This window comes from Drosophila melanogaster, chromosome 2L (assembly GCF_000001215.4).
Source record: "Drosophila melanogaster chromosome 2L".
In the NCBI taxonomy this organism is placed as follows: Eukaryota; Metazoa; Arthropoda; class Insecta; order Diptera; family Drosophilidae; genus Drosophila; species Drosophila melanogaster.
The window spans coordinates 2,381,096-2,399,837 of NT_033779.5; the positions used below are offsets into that span (position 1 = coordinate 2,381,096).

The following is an 18,742-nucleotide window of genomic DNA, read 5'->3' on the forward strand; positions in this document are numbered from 1 at the left end:
AAGCTGGCGAACGGCCACACTGGCGGACAGGTATTTCTTTCGCGAACAATTAACATGGACAATAACATTATCCCGCTCATAATCGTCTTCTAGCCGCTTAAGGCCAGGTGAGATCATCATCATCGCTGGCCGTGAAATGCACCTGAAGATGCTGCCGTGGAAAGCGTGAGAAGTCGCAGGGAAATCGCTGGAAAGTCGCACGCAACGAAGTACTTAAGTAGATCAAACGGAACCCAAGATGCCAATCCTGCCAATACTCATTGGGATACTACACTTGTCCCTGGCGGAGGACGCCAAGCACCTCGATGGGTTCTCCCTGCCCAGCCTGCCGTCGGAACACCTCATCCGGTACCTGAACACCTTTCCCAAGCTGAAACAACAGCTGCCCACGAATCTCACCGGCAAGGGCACCATTTCATCCGCCTGCTGGGGCCACGAGCGGGACTGCACGCCAGCTGGCCGCTTCCAGACGCCCCAGTGCCCTGGGGAACATACCGGCTGGGCCAGGAGCAAGGAGGCACAGGTTAGGACCTTCTACAACCAGGCCGACTTCGGGTACATCCAGGAGCAGCTCTCCCAACTGACGCCGCAATGCGTGCCAACCTATTTGGGCGATTCCTCGCTAGAGTGCACGCACTACCTGCGCTTTTGTCGTGGGCGGAATCTTCTCTTCGACTTTCGGGGCTTGGAGCAGCGGGAAGAGCGCATTCGTTACCATATGGATGTGCTGGGACCAGGACAGCTGCTGGGGCACTGCAAGTTGAATCGGACTCGACTGTCGGGCGAAATGGAGCACATTGGATCGGCTCTGCAGTCCTGGGGTCCGGAGTTGCGTAATTTTGATGTCTTACCACATCCCGTTCTGGAGAGCGGTCTCTGCGATGTGGTGGTGAATACGCCCACTTTCATCATGAAAATCGATGCCACGTACAACATGTATCATCATTTCTGCGACTTCTTCAACCTGTATGCCTCGCTCTTTGTCAACCAGTCGCATCCGGCGGCCTTCAACACGGATGTGCAGATACTTATATGGGAGACCTATCCGTACGATTCGCCCTTCAGGGACACATTTAAGGCCTTCTCGCAACGACCAGTATGGACACTCAGCGATGTGGAGGGCAAGCGGGTATGCTTCAAGAACGTTGTGCTGCCGCTGCTGCCCAGGATGATCTTTGGCTTATTCTACAATACACCCATAGTAAGTGGAGGCAAACGTGTGTCGCGATGTTTCTAAGGTGTTCTTCTTTTAGATCCAAGGCTGCTCGAATAGTGGACTCTTCCGCGCCTTCTCCGAGTTCATTCTGCACCGCCTGCAGATTCCCTACAAGCCGCCACAGCAAAAGATCAGAATAACATATCTATCGCGTCGCACAAAGTACCGGCAAGTGCTGAATGAAGACGAGCTGCTGGCCCCCCTGGAGGCCAACGATAAGTACGATGTACAGCGTGTTTCCTATGAAAGGTAAGAAATGTTTAAATACACTCCTTGGGCTTCAGTTTAATGAGTTCCCCCCGCAGGCTCCCCTTTACCAACCAGTTGGCCATCACACGGAACACGGACATACTCATCGGCATGCATGGCGCTGGCCTGACGCACTTGCTCTTCCTGCCCAACTGGGCCTGCATTTTTGAGCTGTACAACTGCGAGGATCCGAATTGCTACAAGGACTTGGCTCGCCTACGTGGCGTTCGCTACCGCACTTGGGAGCAGCGGGACTTGGTGTACCCACAGGACGAGGGTCATCATCCCGAGGGCGGCGCACACGCCAAGTTTACCAATTATAGCTTTGATGTGAAGGAATTTGTGCATCTTGTCGATGGAGCAGCCGAGGAAATTCTTTCCCACAAGGAATTCCCCCGACGGGCATCAGAAAATCCCTCCAAAACGCAGCGCAACGAGCTGTAGATTGCCTCAATTGTGATTAAATGCATTTATTTTGCTTTATGCCAGACCCAAAATAAATCGGTATTATACAAAAGGATTGCATTTTCAATTTGAATTTATTTAAGTGTGACCAAATGATTTCGCTTCTGTTCCGCTAACAGATAAGAGCTGACTGCTGCATAATCGGCTATTTTATCGGCTAACTTACATTACTATTTGTTTTTGTTTACATTTTTCAACCGGCTTTAAAAGTTCGTAATAATTTATAGTTTTATGCGTTAGCTTAAACCCGAGGTCTAATAAAAATTTAACATAATGGAGGCCGAGGTGGCCAGCTTCGTAGAGCACGAACTTAATGATGTGGATTTGAAATCCTGGAGATCTATCAAGGAAAGTTTAGATAGCTTTCTAACCATTCTGCCCACGATATTGGGATTTGTTCTTTCCCGCCTGCTCTGCGGACACCTGCCGATGCTATCCACGAGGAGATTTCTCCTGGAGTTGTTTCTGATCGGATTACCCACCGTGATATTGATTACAGTGGGGAGTGCCTATAGCTACACATACTCCCTGGTGGTTTCCTTAGCTGTTCTGGTCTATATTTATGGAAATGTCGCTCCCAATCCTCCAAACTTCGTGTATAAGGTCGGTAAGAGACCCATAGTCTTCACTCTGCTGAGAGCAACTGCCTACAGTGGAACCTGTGCCGCCATTCTGGCTGTGGATTTCCCTTCGTATCCTACGGATTACCGGAAAAGCCGGACTTTCGGAGCAGCTGTCATGGATATGGGAATTGGGCTTTTTGTGGTGACCATGGGATTGGTTTCACATCGAGCACGGAGCATCACTGATCTTAAGAAACTAAGGAGATCTGTTATTCCGTTGCTGGTCCTAGGGCTTGCTCGCACCATTGTCATCACTTTGATCGACTATCACCAGGATGAGACGGAATACGGCCGCCATTTGAATGCCTTCTTCATACTGGGATTCACGAAATTGCTGGGCAGCTGCTATAGTCTGTTGGTAAACTCTGATGAACAGCTCCTGGCACTTGCAATAGGTAGGTCCAGAAAAAATAATAATGCAATAAATTTTAATTTCCTACGATTTTAGGTTTGCTATTCCTTCACGAAGTGGTGCTCCAACTGGGACTCTCCGAATTCGTCATGTCTTCTGCACCCCATGAGGGGTTTTTCAGTGCCAATCGGGAAGGCTTAAGTTCCCTACACGGATGTGTGGCTCTCTATTTGCTCAGCATTTACTTTGCCAAGTGGTATACTTCCCGTGATAGCCTGACTTATCAAGGACTAATAAGAAAGTTAAAGAGTATTCTTTTCGTGGCCATTCTCTGTTGGAAATTGGTTTTTATAAGTTCTTTTCTAACGGGCATAGCACGTGTAACTTTTAGTTTTGGCTATGTAATCTGGATTTTCGCTGTCTCCCTAAGCCTAATTGTGATCTACGCGTTCTTCTTTGAGCTGAAACTCGTACGGCCAGATATTTGTTCTAAAAAGTCAATTAGAGATGACGGGCAAAAGAACATATCCTTGCCCACCTTTGTTGAAAGTCTGAACATGAACGGTCTGACTCACTTCATGATCTCCAATTTCCTTACGGGAATGGTCAACATGTCCCTGAACCCGGGTCATCGAAGTGATCTGGAGTCTGTTGTTATACTGTCCATCTATATGTTTGTTTGTGCTGGAGTGGTCTTCCTTATGCTAAAAAAAGGCATACGTGTAGCTTAGTATTTGTTGTATAAATTAAATAGCAAAATACAAAGTACGGGTGAAAGTTTATTTTTAACTGACCACAGGCTAAAAAGTATACAAAACGAGTACCATCTTCCTAAGGACCACAAATAGACTCAAAGGGCATGATGCAACCATTCGGCATGACTAGAAAAAGGATGATGGGTGCCTCCGACCCGATCTTAGAGGGAGAGTTGTCTACATCGGAATCCTTGTACACCTCGTACACCATGCACCCATCGTTGCCACGAATCAAACGGGTCCACAACCACTTTTGGTCCTTGTGTCCTTGGGCAATCTGGGATGTAAGCTTGTCTTTCAGCTGTTGACAGGCCACCGAGCAGGTGGAAATTGATCGGCTTATCTGTTCCCTTATCGTGGCGCTGCCCGCCTTATTTCTCAACGGAATATCCTCCGCCGGGTGATCGAAGTCCACCCTGGGAGTACGCTGGCGGGGACAACAGGCAGCGGAACTAAGCCGACTCGCGGTCTTGAAGCAGGAAGATTTCGGAGTATCCATTGGACTGCAGGGCACTAGTGGAGCTTTTGGACTGGCGCAGCATCTCGTTGGCTTGGGATAACAACAGATAGTCGACGGCTTGGAGCAGCATGTACTCCAGGCCGATGAAGATGGATAAGCCGAGCTGCTTCCGGAACTGCAAGGGCTTGGTGCACAGGGTGCTGGTGGTGGGCAGGATTCCTTCTTAAAAGCTGATCCTACGGGTATATTTTATCTATGGACGCATTTATATTACTTCCTTCGATTACTGACCTTCATTCGACAACTCCAGCAATGGAATTATTTTCGTGGCGCCCGAAAGATAGAGGATGCGGTCCAGGATCGTCATGATGACCTCATCTGGATGCGGGCCCAGCATGTCGAAGAGTGGAGCCTGCGGCTTCTTCCCCAATCTGAGACCCGTTGGACACTCACAACGCGTCGTCTGAGTGGCACAACAGGATTTCATGGTTTCGTCTGCTAGTGTTGGTATAAATAAACACCCAATTTTTCCAAATGATATTCTCCCAAAAAGCCGGACCGGAAGTAAGAGATATTTGAGTGCTTAGCATGGACCTGCTTTGTCAGGAGCCATGGGCAGATGTCAAAGGTGCGATATCCGGCTTAGGCACACGGCGAAGGCGTCACAAAAGATAAGATTTCTATTAAGGAAATGACTGGAATTGCTTGCATTGTCCCTGGGCATCCAGGATGAGCACAGATCCCGAACGGCTGGGCAAGGACATTTAATTTAACGGCGCAAACAAAGACCAAATCAAAGTTCAGCCTCCGGGGGAAGCTAAGCTCACAAGCGACCAGGGTTAAAGGACCGCGCAAATGACCAGCAATGTGCTTCTTATTGTCAAAGGAAAGGACATCGAAAGGAGGTTTAACTATACGAAAACCTATCTACAAACCTTAGAGTTTTAAGTTAACATTTTCATTTCGTGACTTAGATACCTTGATGAAGATTAATTAAGATCAAGATTACTAATGATAAGATTCCTCAAAAATTCCTCACTGAAAAGGGTATCAGGCGTTCGCATTGCCGAACATACGTCTTTGGAATTTTTTCTATCCGACTCGAATGTAATTACGGCAACAGTTTCCGCTGCTGATGCGTAGCCTCTGCTCGCCATTCGACTTTGATGCGCTTTTAATGTCATATCCTGGCCAAGGACGAGGGCGTCGCCGGTGAATCTTATCTGATTTGGGCCAGCACAAATGCAATTTCCGTCCGCCAACCTTTCAACCCTTCCTGCCCACAAGCTATGCAGAGTTAATAGCTGGGAACCAAATATAATCATATAGTGTACCAGGAGGCGTGTCCTGGAAAAAGCAACAGGATGAGGCAAAACAGGAGAGCGGGAAGCACGAGCACCTGTTACCATAGGGGGTGGCTTTTTGGCTTTGATGACAGATTATTTTCATTAGCAAAAGAAGCGAATTGTTGTCCACTTTTGGGGAGAGTCGAATTATGAGCGTTAATTATTATGTTCATGTTTTTCCCCAGCATGTAGAACATGACATCCTGATTGATGTGGCCAACAATCAGGTAGAGAATTGGTTTTTCTGCTTACCGCATCTTTTTTCGAGCTGCCAATTTGCTGACGAGTTCCTTTTTTCGACTGCTCGTCAAATCGGATTCCATTCAGCGGGGCTTTCATAAAAAGAAATAAATAAAAACCCAAATATATCTGTGCATATGCATGAGTGTGTCTGCTGCGTGAAGGACTAAGCTCCTGGGCCCTGGGGAAATCGCTTAAGCCGTTCATAATGAATATCATGTGTACATGTGGGTGTGTGTGTCCATGTGTGTGGCAGTGTGGTGACTAAGCTGCAGGACCTTTTGCCAAGCGGCAAATGTGCGGAGAATGTGCAATATATGTCTGAACTATAGCTCCTCTGTGGCAGGACACCTACATGGTTCTGTTTAAAGGACTTAAATTCAGTTTTAATTCAGTTTCCCTAGCATTAAGCAATATATAGTTGCTTGCGATTGAATCGCCTCCTTCCATGCATTCTGAATTTTCTTACAATTTCCATAGAACTTTTCAAAGTTCCACATCAAAAACTGATTCGTTATGGCTTCCTCGAGCGTTTCTCCGCCTTCAATCCTTCACAGCAGCCCACTGCGTTACCACAGAAGTTCGTGACTTGGGCTGGGGCACAGACGCCCTAACAACTTCAGGCACATGGCAAACAAAATGCTTATCGAACAACAGTTTTTATCGGAGCTTATGCGTCATGGCAGCAGGCAGAGGAAGCCCCATTCCACAGGTCCTTTGAAATGCTTTTAGTGAGCGAAATTGCGCAATTGTGGAGCAATCAATGCGAAGCCAAAAAAAGTGTTGAGCAAATCGAAAGGAATCCAGGACAGAGAACGAAAGAGAAGTGCTTGGCATATACCAACTATCATTGAAAATAGATCATATTTTTAAAAACATTAAAACAACAGTTGAAATGCAACCCTATCATCTTATTTTAGCTTGCATGCTCTAAGACATCCTTTTTAGTGATATAAAAATACTAGCTATTTGTGTTTTAGTTAATTTCCCTTTAATTTATTTAGCTTGCTATAATTTTCGACGTTTTTCCAGTGTGAAAACCCAGCGATGAATAGACAGACAATCGGTTGCCATGCTGACGCACTCGGTCTGGTCTGGTTGCCATCAAAATTGCGTTGCTGTTAAATCGTGCGGAAGCTGATATGATTATGGCCTTCGGAAGTGCACTGCCATGGTCGCCAGTGGAAACGCATTGCCTAGTTGCATTCTCAACGAGTGCAGCAATTAGCAAGTATTTTTGGAAGTGCCCCAAAGGAGGAGTCCTTTTTTGGGCAATCGCATTAAGTGATTCCGTGTCCTAAGCACTCCACTCAGTGCCCATGGTTATGGGACCCAGGCATTAAGAAGATTAATTCGCAAAGTCGCTTGTTGTTATTTTTTCACTTGGCAAATCTCAGATAACGCTATGCATCATTGTGTCAAAGATTTGACAAATCTTTGGGAGGCCAACAAAAAAAAAAGGAAAAAATAAGGAACTGGAACAATTTCACATTTCTCAAGTTGAAATGCGAAACCAGCCTTCGGTTTTCCCCCATCGATTCGGGCTTTTCTAAAAGGAATCATTAAATAAGAGAAGTTTGCTCGGGGAAGTTGCCCCCGTTTTACAGGAAAACAAATGTAAGGAGCTTGATAAACTCACACAAAGAGCGAAAACATTGCGAAAAAATCGCAATAAAAAGCCGAGACAGGACATTGCCCCTCAGCTCAGTGCGCATTTAATAAAGCCTCCCAAATGGAATGACTTGCCTCAACTCCCCCATCACTTCTGCCTCATTTTTTTTTGTTGTTGTTGCCGCACAGCAAAGTCAGCAGCGTAACCGCAACACGTTAACGGTTTCGGTTTCACTTTGTGATTTACAACAACAGAAATCGAGGATTGTATGTCCCAACCCCTCGTCAACGTCTGCCATTCCTTTTTTTTTCGTCCTGCGTCCTGGCGCGCTCATGTGTGAAAAGGTACTTTGGGAGTTCCCTCAGACGGCAATCGTTCTCCCCGGGATCTCCGTCTTCTGGCTGTTGCACTTGCCTAGGATGGGATATCTATATCTGAGAGATATGAACACCCTTTCAGATACCAGTATACAAATTACCCTCCCAGGGGAATCGATTGATTTTAGCCGATTAAGTTGGTATCGCCAGATCAGATTTTGATTTCATTTGTACCTTTGATTTGAAAAAGCAATTTTCTAAATTCCCATAAAAGCTTCTGTCTGGTAAATACAGAAATTTAATAACTTTATAGATACAACTGGCTCAGAAAACAACCGGCGATGTTAAAATTCAAAATCGGTAGGTGGCCATTTCCAAGTCATTAAATTCATTTAGAATGTCAGAGTTAAGCGAACGAAACTTTTCCACGTGCCGCACATAGATAAAGATATAGATGGCAACAGGGGCGCTCGCGTTGTCCCAACAACCTGGAAGAGAAGGGAAGGGCAGGACAGCACCCATCCTTAACCTTGGACCTTCCACCCCCGAATCCCTTGGCATTCTTCGAGTGTTATCGGGCGGACAGCATCATGCATATATTAAGCGTAAATTGCCTTGGCATTCATTCCGAAGAGCTAATAGAAATGTCTGCTAGTTAATTTGGCGTCATGAAGTTGGCTGACTTTTTTTTTCTGGAAGTCGGTTGCTCAGGAGATGAACATTCTTTGAAGTGGTTAGGGCAGAATGAAGAACCTTGTTTCAGAAAACGGTCTAAAACAGTCGTAGATATGAAAATCCGACTGTTTTGTGATGCGGAAAACCAATACTAACTATCCGCATCACTTTTAGGAAAATTTTGGAAAATTTTATTTTTGTCCATTTTTTGCATTTTTTATAAGGGGTTACATCATCAAAATTTGAAAAAATTGGTCAAAAAATAAAAGTTTCAGATTGGAACGCCAATCGATTGGGCATGAAATTACGAGCTCAACGAGGTATGACATTCCACTTTTGAGCCAATATTTGGGTTGCTATGGCCAAATCACTGAAATTTATATGCCAAAATATACAGATTCGGATAGTTTACCAAAAACTTAAATTATTCAAATTATATACTTTCCGAATTTACATATTTTTATTTGAGGAGGAAGGAATTTCATCGGCATTCTCTTTTTCTTGAATATAACTATTTTGAAGTAAGGTTATTTCGGTGTTTTCTGCGATATTGTTATCCGGCTGCTCGATGTTTTCTGCATCACTATTTGACAAATTTGTTGGTAATATTGCTTTGCCAGTGCTATCACCTTCATTTGTTAATGATTCTGCAACTTCATTATTTGGCAATTCTGCATCTATTTCGGCATTATGTTTGCTCTCTGTTGGCGATTGTTTTGGGTTATCGTCCAATGAGATCTGTGATATTCTAGGCAAGTTCTGAAAAGTTTTGAGAAAATGTTTCCTAAACTCTTCCTCGGGGTCTTCAGTTTCGTCTGACTTCAACAAATCTCTTTTCTTTTTCCTTGCAATCAATTCATTATTATCTAAAAGCTCCCCACTAGATTCTGAGTTAAGTTCGGACTCCATTGAATCTGCACCCATCAGACTTCCACGACATATACCTCCAGATATTCCGGAGCTATCTAGCTGTACTCCACTAGGCTTATTCTTATCACAAATTGAAGGTGATTCGGAAGCAAATTCTGGACTTCCATCTTCATTAGTTTCGCAAATGGAATGCTCGTCATCTGGTGTATTATATGTGTGTGAACTAAGCAACACTTCTTGGGAACTTTGTGGCACAGGACCTGCTCCAGCTTCTGTAGGCGATTCCTCCTTACTTCTGGTTTTTTTAACTGGAGTACTTGCTTCCACCTTCTTTACATCGGTATTGGAAACCTCCTCCATTATACTACTGACTACATTTTAAAAAGTGTATACAAGTATATTTTTTATATTTTCTATATGAAGCAAAGCTCACTACTCCAGTACAAATGTTATTTCCCAAATTTTTTCTTAATTTTGTTAAATAGATCAACATACTCTTTCTTACTGTATGTGTGCTATTTTTCTTAGTTATCAGCTTTACTTTGTGGTAATTATCTCTTGACACTTGCTATATCCCAAATAAAACATTTTGTATTATTTTTTCCACAACCAATAAAATAGTAATAAAAATAGAAGAAAAAGCTCAAAAGAGCGCCAATAGAGGAATGAAAACTATGAAAGCTGTGTTCCACATTGACGTCATCAGGCGAGAGTCTCTGTTGAAGCGCAATGTTTAAAAAAAGATATGGCCATTCTGTGCAATAACAAATATATGAAAACCACCCTTTCCAATTGCGAGAAGCACCTTTTAGCGGTGGGCGGGGCAGCAACCCTTTTTTGCGAGTGGGCGACGGCGACGGCGACACTCCATTAATTGAAGCCCCGGGATTACGGAAACGGCATTGTCTTCCGAAAGAACACCCGCTGCGAAGTTCCGTACAAATCTTTATAATCCTCGATAATTTCGTTAATGGCTTTAATCACTTACTCGCAGGAATGAAAGGATTAGAGCGAAAGAGCGGGCATAATTTAAATAACATTTAATTTTATGCCGTGCTCGGCGAAATTTTCGAATGGCGGCCATTGCGATGGATGGAAGGTCCTGGCTCCTCCTTTTGCTCCCGTGTCCTTGTGTGCATAAGGTCAAACACACGCACATGAACACGTTGTATACAAGTATGGTTATTTACCTAAGCGCCACAGGAGCAACATACATATATACACCCAATTAGGCGGCAACAATTGTTGCCACTTGCGTGGGGAAACTCAACACTCCGTTCGACTGAAACTCAACACGAAAGTTTTCCATTTTCCGGACGGGGAGTCTAGAAAGCTTCGTTTCTGCGGCGGCAGCTATAAAAACCCCGGCCCAATGACTGGCGCCACACACAAACCACAATCGACGCCCAGGAATCGGTCGTGAGAAGGGAGCCAGAGTCTGGGAAAACAGGAAAGCAGAAGGAAAACAAAAAGGGGATTCCCCCTCGTCACATCAAGGACATGCCTTGGCAAGGACCTCGACTGCTGTGGCAGCAATGCCGACGGAACTGGCGGACTTTCGGATGTGGCAGTGGCAGTGGGAGCCCGAGAATCCAGCTCTCAAGTGCTTGGAGTCGATATCAAAGGATCCCATAATTCGGGCTTAGTTCTTATCGCTTTGCCCAGCTAGAATATCTCTCAATGAACCTAAAGAATATCATAGCAACATCATATCAATCCATATCGATCTAGACCCTATGATTAGTTAATTGTTTTTATTGTGGCATTGTTTTGTACTTGTATTGGAAAACAAATGTGATTTTATGTAAATAAAATGAGTTAATTGTAATCAAAACAACTATTGTAATCATTTAACAAGCAAGAACCTCTTGTTAAAAGAGTGCTGTAGATAATAATATTGGCAGATATTTCATTTCTTTGTTACATTTTTTATAAAATATCTTAAATCGACGATGATAACGTGAATTCGTAATCTTCTTTTCATTTATTGTTTTATATTATATGATGTAATAAAACCAGCAAAGAGCAAACAATCGATGCCATTGAACCGCCTACAAAGGGGGCCATCAAGTTGGCAAATAACCAGGTCTACTTCAACCCCACCAGTATGCCCAAAAGTAATCAGAAAAGTTTCGTGAATTGTTGTGGGCGGTGCTAAAAATTTGCATATGTCAACACGGAAGAGCAGCATCAATTGCCCTGGAAAACAATTTATTTACCGAAGGCTGGGAGGCAGTGAAGCACAAGAGATACATTTGCTCGATGAGCAAAATTGAAATGTTAATTACACTGGGGGTTGTTCCACGAATCGGAACCGCTTCGCAAACAGTTTAAAAAACAGTCGAGAGCGATGTTTAGACACTGGCTAAGCAAACAATCCGGCTGGTTCGTGATTTGTTTGCTCAGCTCTTAATCAGACGGGGTTCTGAGGAGCACTCCGCGTCCAGAAAAGCCAGCGGCAGCGAAAGTTTAATATGCCATCGATAACCCCGGGTGGCAATATCAGAAGCTAAACGCTTCCAAACAAAGTTGAGGGATGTTCTGCCGAATCCTCACTACCCCCGCCCATGCCATCCCATTCCATCCGAGAAATATCCTTCTGTTGACGATGATGAGGTGTGAATGCCACCGCAGGATCTGCCTTTGTTTTATGCCTTCATCATGGCGAATCCTGCTGTTGTGGCATCCACTTGAGGTTAATTGAATTTCATTGCGTCCTTGCTAAATGGAAAACGTTTTTTCCCCATTTAAGCTGGTTAGCTGAAATGTGTGTGCTACCTGCATAGCAGCATTATTAATTGAATCCGATGGTAATTGAAAAGTTTTTCGCCTTCCTAATTTGATCTGTCTTCGCTTTATTGTAATTTTTTTTTAAAGGTTTTCTTTAAGTAAAATGGGAGCTTTACTTATGTCTAGATCTAACACTAAATTGTATATATTACAATTATTTTTATTGAGCATAGATTTGAAAGTTCTGCAATATGATTTTTTGCTTACAACTTGACAACTTCCCACATCGAGTGTTCCAACTTTGGAGACACATTAAAAGGATTTGGCTTGGCACGTGCCTCCGCACACTTGAGATGGGTGATGAAAAATAATAAAAAACGAAAGTGGAAACTTGAGGAAAAGCGCGGAATTAGCATTTACTTTCAAAGAGCGTGTTTATTTGGCTATTTATTCAATTTTAATTTCAATTCTTTCCGCGCCTTTCTCCCTTAGAACAATCAGTCACGGTCGCAGAAGAAATAGATGCGATTACATTTAATTGAATTTTTTCCGCGCTGTGTTTGCTCAAGAAAAGCCAAAAGCAGAATTGAACGTATTGTATTACCAATAGAGAGCGGGATAGGAAAAAAAGAATAATAAAAATGCGTATCGCGATTGCCAATACGGGGAATAAAAGAAAAGTCGGAAAACGTGATGCGGCCAAGTATTCAAATTACGCTTTTTGTGGGGCGAAATTGAGTTGAGCTTGTTACATTAAAGTTGCCTCATGCATTATTTATATTCGAACTAACAAGCGGCAAGTGGTCATAAAAATCTCGCACAGAAATTACCTGTTGATGAGCCACAACTTGTGCTAGTTTAACCCTCAATTACCAAAGTCTCGGGGGTGAAATCGAGCCACATGAGCGAGAGAAACCTTTTATGCTCCCTGGGGGAGAAAATTAAAATTTCATCAAGCTGGCGGTATTAGGAAACACTTGGCGCGCTAAATCAATTTGCCATTTTATAAATCTTCATTTCGCACCTGGGACGTGATCCTGGCGGGCGAAAGCCACAGGTGGTCCTGCCAAAGGAAGGCCAGAAGCTGTGGGCTAAGCCCCAAGTGAAACGTGACTCCACGCGGCAGCCAAGGATTTGCACTTTTACTTCTATTTACTTTTTGGCAAGCATTTTATTTGCCCGCTCATTTCAATTAGCTAAATGCCCAGTTTCACACCATTTGCCTGATTGTTTTCGTTGACCAAATGTGTGGGTAGTTGTGTGTTTTCGGTGGTTCATTGCCCATTTGGGGGGCATTTTTAATTTCTGTAATGCCCTTTGTGATCTCTAAATGGTTCGCTACTTTCGGTACTAAGTGCACTCCAGTTGCGTATTATTGTTACACTCATCGTCGACGACAGTGAGCTTTTAAGAAAATTATACAATTGCATTATGACGCCGCACTGACCACTTCGCAGCCTCGTTCAACCTTCTATTCCTCATTGCTATCTCTAACGATCGAGTTTAAAATTGCCAACGCATCGAAAAGCCAGGGGAGGTCCTTTGGGCCTCACCACGCCAAAAAGCGCAGTCGCGGGAAGGGGGGAGATGTACTACAAATCGCTCAACGGGCGGCCCACGAAGGACGACTGTCAATGTTTTCGCCTTTTTGCAGTCGGTGGGTGGCATAATTTATGGCCGCCCATCGTTTCCCGCACTACTATTCGGGTTTCCCGCCTCTCCACTGCGGTTATTAAAATGCTCAATGCTCTTACCCATACCCAAGTCCAGGTCCCCACTCCGGTGTTCAGTCACGGACTCCAGGACGTCAGGACTCCAGTTCGCATTGTCGTCAGACAACTGCAAAAAAGTGTAGCACACTCGCCGGCGCCGTCTAATGGCAGCTGAAGGACCAAGCACAGTGGAATTTCAACTATTGTAGTTTATAACAAAATATATATTATTCATATTTTAAATAACTCTTAGGTTCTTCGCCTTAGATAGACATCGATTAACGTGAACATTTGAATGAGATTTATAAAATTTAACATTTAATGTTTTCATTCCAATATCATGTAACCTTTATCCACTGTCTAAGCTTCCCTTTCGCCTGATAATCAATAAAATGTTTTGGCATTTACTTTCATTGTTTGCTGCTGAAGCTGCTGCCGCTGCAACGCCCCCTTTGCCACGCCCGCGCTCAAGGACTATATTTGCATATATTTCGAGTGGCAACTGGCTGGGCATATTGCCGGGCTTTATATCCTGCCGTTCGCCGTGCTCAAGTCCTTTGCCAACGGGCGTGCCTCGAGAATTGTTTCACTGTCGTCGTTCATTTGGCTTGATGTCCCAAAGACTGAAGACACAACATGAAAGTCGCTTAATCTACTTAAATGTCTTTTGAGTTGAAAATCTCCCCCGTTCGGCCACTACAGAATCTTACACTTTGAAATGAAAAAGGTAAGTATTTTCGGAAATATTTCGAAAATGTGTCATGAAGCAAGTATCCTTTGAACCTTAAAGGTGCTCCATTCATGGAGCATTTCATTTGGTCACTAATTGTTTTCAGTGCAGCTGTGTGCCTTCGAATTGAGACACGGATTGCATCCCCTCTGACAATGGCGTTATTAACATGGATTTATGGCGTATCGCTCGCAGACTTAAGTCTGCCGCTATTAGCGCTCTAAGATGTAAACAAGCTGAGGCCGAGAAAAGTTTCCAAGGAGCAGGACGACGACTCACATGTCAATCAACCCAACTGCAAGGTAACAAAGCAGAAAAACGCAAAACTCGAATGGAAATTTTGCGGGAGAAGCCGAAAAGGTAGCATCGGATAATTTCAATTAAAAATGCCTTTGAAAAGGCATTCGGTGGCTGGCTGGCAGGGCAACCATGACAAAGCTTCCTATTGATGTCCTAGTCCCCCAACGTCCTCAACTGCCGTATCAGCAGTTTTAAATCAGGGAAAACCATGGGTTGATGTTGATTCGGGGTGGGCCATGTTTCATGGGGTGGTGACTGCAGCTTAATTGAGTTTCGCTTTGACGGCAACCGCATAAAAGGCAACAACTTTTAAGTATTCGCATTCGCAGCAATTAAAGTCCTGCGCCATTGCCATCCGTGTCCTTTTTGCCAAGGCAATCTGCTCTTGGACAGAGGAAATGTAATATTTTTCTAATGATGACAAACACATTTTGTGGCTTCTTTACACAGATGACCAGGGGGGAAAGCAACTTTAACTTCTAGTTGACCTAAAAGATAAATACTTTAAAATGTATAATAAATTTTTAAGTTCGACAAAATCCTTTACAAGGATAATATTTCTTTTCTTATCATTACTTTCAATTCTTTATGGTAGATGCTACTACTTTGGAGATATATCAAAATGACGAACCGAAGCTTCAATTTTATGTAAAACTTATATCATATAGATTGCTCTTGTTAGTCGTCCCACTATTCCCTCTAATTCCATTTCAAAACTTTTTTAATACTACCACCCTCTAATCTTCTCGACTTTTTGGGGTGCATAGATATTTAGATGTATATATATGTCTCTTTACAGCATCATAAAGTTATCAACTTGAGGGGCTTGTTGTTGCGATGACGTAGCAAACAAATTTTCACAGCTAACAATGGGCACGTCGTCGCTTCTGTTCTGCTGGCTCCGCGTCCACCATGCCTGTCACTCCATCCTGGAGTCATTTTGTCAGCCCGTCGTGCCCATCCTCCCACTCGTCGTCCTGCCCTGATCCTTGATGGCAGCATAATTGATGCACTCGAGCGTAAGTGATTAGATTCATTATGATGCCTGGCAGGCAATGGCAACGAATCTTCTTCGGGCGGGCAGCTGGAAAGGGGGTATCAGGTGTCCAACGGCGAATTGAAATGTTTGAGAATTCATAATAAATGTATTAAAACCGATTTAAGGCCACGGAAAAGCACGGACTGCCCGTTCTTGCTAAATGATGTGTGACAACATTTTTATTGCCCGCTCTCGGTCACCCTTATCCTGCGCCGTGGACGGGGTAAAAGCCAACGTGCGCCAACATTAATCAAGGCATTCTAAAGATTCAGGCTAGCATTTATGAGCAAACTCATGCATTTTGAGGGTAAAACTCAAAAAACGAACGCAACAACAGAAAGCGGCACACGCCGGGCGACAAAAGCATTTGCTTCCGGTATACCGCCGCCTGTCACCAGGACTTCTACACTCGACAAAAAATATCACATAGCATTGGGAAAATACTTACAATGTCTTTTTTCAAATGAGAAATTAAATATGTAGTTTCTATTTATGGAAACAACATGGGACTTTCTCTGCATACTGCTGCAGTATTTTTGTTTAGTGTAATAAATATGAGGTTTTGTGTTTTAGTAGGTGGGTTGCCTGCGCATTGTAGCTTGAAATAAAGTTGCACTGACTGACGCTTTTCGCCTTTTGTATTCTGCTCTTATTGTTGTTCGGCAAGCGAAGAGAAAAATGTATTCCGAATGAATAAATGCAATATACTTTCTATGACCCTAATGGATTTCGTTGTTGTTGTACGACGGACAAAGAGTTGAGTCCTAAATGGAGGCATATGCTAATTAGGATGGGTAAGGCGATTCCTCCAAGTGGGGTAGTAGTAGGAAACTATGGAAATATATGATAGTTTCATGTGTCTATAAATCCAAAAAATACAGAAGCTGTAAGATAAATCTCCCACCGAACAGACATCTCAAAATCCCCCGTTTCATAGTTCGCCCCTCGCAGTTTCCATCATATCTCAGACGCTTCCAGCTATTTGCACACAAACAAAAATAAATATTAAATCTCAGAAATCGTTTTTGGGCAGCGACACACCCTTAACCCCCGACCTGCGTGATTCCCCCAGTCCCAAGGATTCGAAATGTTACTCCGCTTACTATGTGCCACGCTTATCGACGAGCACAGCGTTTAGTTTGATGATTGAGTGGGTGGACATGTGGATTGACAGCATGAGTCTGCTGAATCCACAGAAGCTCATCAATTTCCCGCCTCGGTGGGAAAACCACTCGCATACTTTTGACGATTTCAAGCTGAAATTCGAGAGCTTTTAAAGTCGTCACAGTTTCGGCTGGTAATTAAAACCGCGTGAAACCCTTTCACCGAAAGTAATCCACCGACGCCCATTCCCGTAATTCACTCATAAATCAGACAACGAAAAGCCATACATCATACGCACCGTGGGGAATCTCCCGAAAAAAGTACACAGAGATGACAAAGCTGCAAAAGTTATTTTGTAATTAGTGCAAGCGGCAAGGACGACGGGAGACCGCCGCGTGGATAAGGACACAACAGGCCCAACAGGATAATGATGATTACGCTGGCGCAATGAAATTGAAGACGACTTTCTGCCGAAGCTGCACTAATTACCGCTGACGTGCGATGGGAACTGGGAGGCCAGCGGAAGTCCTCGCCCGATTCCAGGACGAAACTCCGTCCGGGGGACTGTCAACTCAAGTTTGACACTTTTCTGCTGACAATTTATGAGAGCGGGCCAACAGCTAAGGTTACCGATTTGAGCACAGTGGGTGTTAAAGAATCATTTTGAGTGAGGAATATTATAAATTTGTCGAAATTATAGATGAATATAGCTTGCAAATCTCATATGCATATAGAACTTATTGTAATTTAAAAAATATATATATTTGACTAGCACTTTTGTAGATTGAGCTTGTAACCAATTTGAATGTTCGGTTTTTTCCACTGTGCACGATGGGCACTGACTGACACTCGATCCGGCCGACAACGTCGCCACTTAGTTTAGAGTTTTATGAGCACAATTCGCAATTCGATTATTCTTCATTTACGTCAATCAATGTGAATGGCGCTTTTAGCCGCTAGCCACGCACCCTTAATCGCTTTGTTTAAATAGTAAAACGCCGCACGGATTGGGCATTTTTCGAAATTTAATATCGCAGATGCTTTTATTGTGCCGCCGTCTTGTCTGTGGAAATCTGTCTGCCCCGAAGTCTGGCTCATGCCGTAGACGTAGTATCTGTATCTGCAAATGTATCTGTATCCCTTTCGAATGCGAAAATCCCGCTGCCGTTCTGTTGACTTTCCTTTCATTTCCCAGCTCGGCTGTTTCCTCGTCCCGCTTCTTGTTTATTTCGCTTTGCTGTTTACTTCCGCAACTTTATTATAGCTTTTGGCTGAGTTGCAACTGTTTGTTGGCTGTTTGCTTTATGCTTATGAGGGTTAGGCCAACGCGTCGTATTCGCAACGTGGCCAGGACATCTGGAGGGGATCCTGGAATGGGACGCCGAACGGAAGCGGGGATTTCTATGGGGCATGGATTTTTTCTGTCCCGTGAATCGATGTGGTTGATGAGAATCGAGGCAGTTGCTCACACTGTTGACCAGGATTATTAGCTACTTAAAGTGGCCATTGAGAATATTCAAGTTGAGTTGAGCCTAATAAGTATATGTGTTGTTTGGAACTGGAGATTCTTTTCTCTTTCCTTGAATATAATAACGAATAATAATAAACGAATCATTCTGCTTCTTGGGGCTAATAAAAGACAACTAGCTTTGGTTTTAAATAAGATCAATTTAGGATCGAAAAATCCATTAGAGTATTCTAATAAAATGAATCAAATGTTTTTTTACCGTTAGACCGCCCAGTAATTAATGATAATCCATTAGATAGATTTCAAGCTCCCAAACGTGAGAATTTAAAAAGCATCACGTCCGATTCGAATCGATCAAAGCCAAGAGCAAAGGACTTATTTATTTGTAGCCGGTCAGACTTCACGATTCATATTGAAACGCTCATCCATAAATCGTAGCATTTTCCAAAAATTCACCAAGTTTGGAGCTATTTTGAGCC

General features: G+C 43.6%; 5 protein-coding genes across 9 annotated transcripts; 3 read left to right on the forward strand and 2 right to left on the reverse strand.

Annotated features, from left to right (window-relative positions):
• Position 1: 1 nt before the first annotated feature.
• Eogt (EGF-domain O-GlcNAc transferase) lies at positions 2–1,978 on the forward strand. Of its 2 annotated transcripts, NM_001273005.1 has the most exons (4): positions 2–30; positions 94–1,201; positions 1,254–1,465; positions 1,522–1,978. In NM_001273005.1, exons 2-4 carry the CDS (start codon positions 239–241, stop codon positions 1,907–1,909), a joined length of 1,563 nt encoding a protein of 520 aa, NP_001259934.1. In that variant the 5' UTR covers positions 2–30; positions 94–238; the 3' UTR covers positions 1,910–1,978. The 2 variants fall into 2 exon arrangements, with proteins under 2 accessions (NP_001259934.1, NP_608678.1); NM_134834.3 differs by having other exon boundaries at positions 2–1,201.
• Positions 1,979–2,106: 128 nt separating this feature from the next.
• PIG-Wa (Phosphatidylinositol glycan anchor biosynthesis class W a) lies at positions 2,107–3,652 on the forward strand. The gene is made up of 2 exons (NM_134835.2): positions 2,107–2,948; positions 3,002–3,652. Exons 1-2 carry the CDS (start codon positions 2,204–2,206, stop codon positions 3,634–3,636), a joined length of 1,380 nt encoding a protein of 459 aa, NP_608679.1. The 5' UTR covers positions 2,107–2,203; the 3' UTR covers positions 3,637–3,652.
• Positions 3,653–3,665: 13 nt separating this feature from the next.
• Positions 3,666–4,697, reverse strand: CG3557 (uncharacterized protein). 3 transcript variants are annotated; one of them, NM_001273007.1, is made up of 2 exons: positions 4,412–4,697; positions 3,666–4,320 (listed from the first exon to the last, which is right to left on the reverse strand). In NM_001273007.1, the coding sequence occupies exons 1-2, from the start codon at positions 4,605–4,607 to the stop codon at positions 3,737–3,739; spliced, it is 780 nt and encodes a 259-aa protein (NP_001259936.1). In that variant the 5' UTR covers positions 4,608–4,697; the 3' UTR covers positions 3,666–3,736. The 3 variants fall into 3 exon arrangements, with proteins under 3 accessions (NP_001259936.1, NP_001259935.1, NP_608680.1); NM_001273006.1 differs by having other exon boundaries at positions 3,666–4,350; NM_134836.2 differs by having other exon boundaries at positions 3,666–4,356.
• Positions 4,698–8,482: 3,785 nt separating this feature from the next.
• On the reverse strand, positions 8,483–9,594 carry CG43750 (uncharacterized protein). Of its 2 annotated transcripts, none has more exons than NM_001273009.1 (1): positions 8,483–9,594. In NM_001273009.1, exon 1 carries the CDS (start codon positions 9,538–9,540, stop codon positions 8,761–8,763), a length of 780 nt encoding a protein of 259 aa, NP_001259938.1. In that variant the 5' UTR covers positions 9,541–9,594; the 3' UTR covers positions 8,483–8,760. The 2 variants fall into 2 exon arrangements, with proteins under 2 accessions (NP_001259938.1, NP_001259937.1); NM_001273008.1 differs by having other exon boundaries at positions 8,721–9,594.
• Positions 9,595–10,564: 970 nt separating this feature from the next.
• On the forward strand, positions 10,565–11,010 carry CG46448 (uncharacterized protein). Its single transcript, NM_001382161.1, has one exon. The coding sequence runs from the start codon at positions 10,681–10,683 to the stop codon at positions 10,813–10,815; it is 135 nt and encodes a 44-aa protein (NP_001369118.1). The 5' UTR covers positions 10,565–10,680; the 3' UTR covers positions 10,816–11,010.
• The last annotated feature ends 7,732 nt before the right edge of the window (positions 11,011–18,742 follow it).

What these genes read in the sequence shown, in the direction of transcription:
- Eogt (NM_134834.3), top strand. Translation starts at nt 239, where the DNA reads ATGCCAATCCTGCCAATACTCATTGGGATACTACACTTGTCCCTGGCG. An exon ending in TATTCTACAATACACCCATA is followed by an intron (nt 1,202 to 1,253) that starts GTAAGTGGAGGC and finishes TTCTTCTTTTAG; the next exon opens with ATCCAAGGCTGCTCGAATAG. An exon ending in CAGCGTGTTTCCTATGAAAG is followed by an intron (nt 1,466 to 1,521) that starts GTAAGAAATGTT and finishes TTCCCCCCGCAG; the next exon opens with GCTCCCCTTTACCAACCAGT.
- CG46448 (NM_001382161.1), top strand. Translation starts at nt 10,681, where the DNA reads ATGCCTTGGCAAGGACCTCGACTGCTGTGGCAGCAATGCCGACGGAAC.
- CG3557 (NM_134836.2), bottom strand. Translation starts at nt 4,607, where the DNA reads ATGAAATCCTGTTGTGCCACTCAGACGACGCGTTGTGAGTGTCCAACG. An exon ending in GCTGGAGTTGTCGAATGAAG is followed by an intron (nt 4,357 to 4,411) that starts GTCAGTAATCGA and finishes ATATACCCGTAG; the next exon opens with GATCAGCTTTTAAGAAGGAA.
- CG43750 (NM_001273009.1), bottom strand. Translation starts at nt 9,540, where the DNA reads ATGGAGGAGGTTTCCAATACCGATGTAAAGAAGGTGGAAGCAAGTACT.
- PIG-Wa (NM_134835.2), top strand. Translation starts at nt 2,204, where the DNA reads ATGGAGGCCGAGGTGGCCAGCTTCGTAGAGCACGAACTTAATGATGTG. An exon ending in GCTCCTGGCACTTGCAATAG is followed by an intron (nt 2,949 to 3,001) that starts GTAGGTCCAGAA and finishes CTACGATTTTAG; the next exon opens with GTTTGCTATTCCTTCACGAA.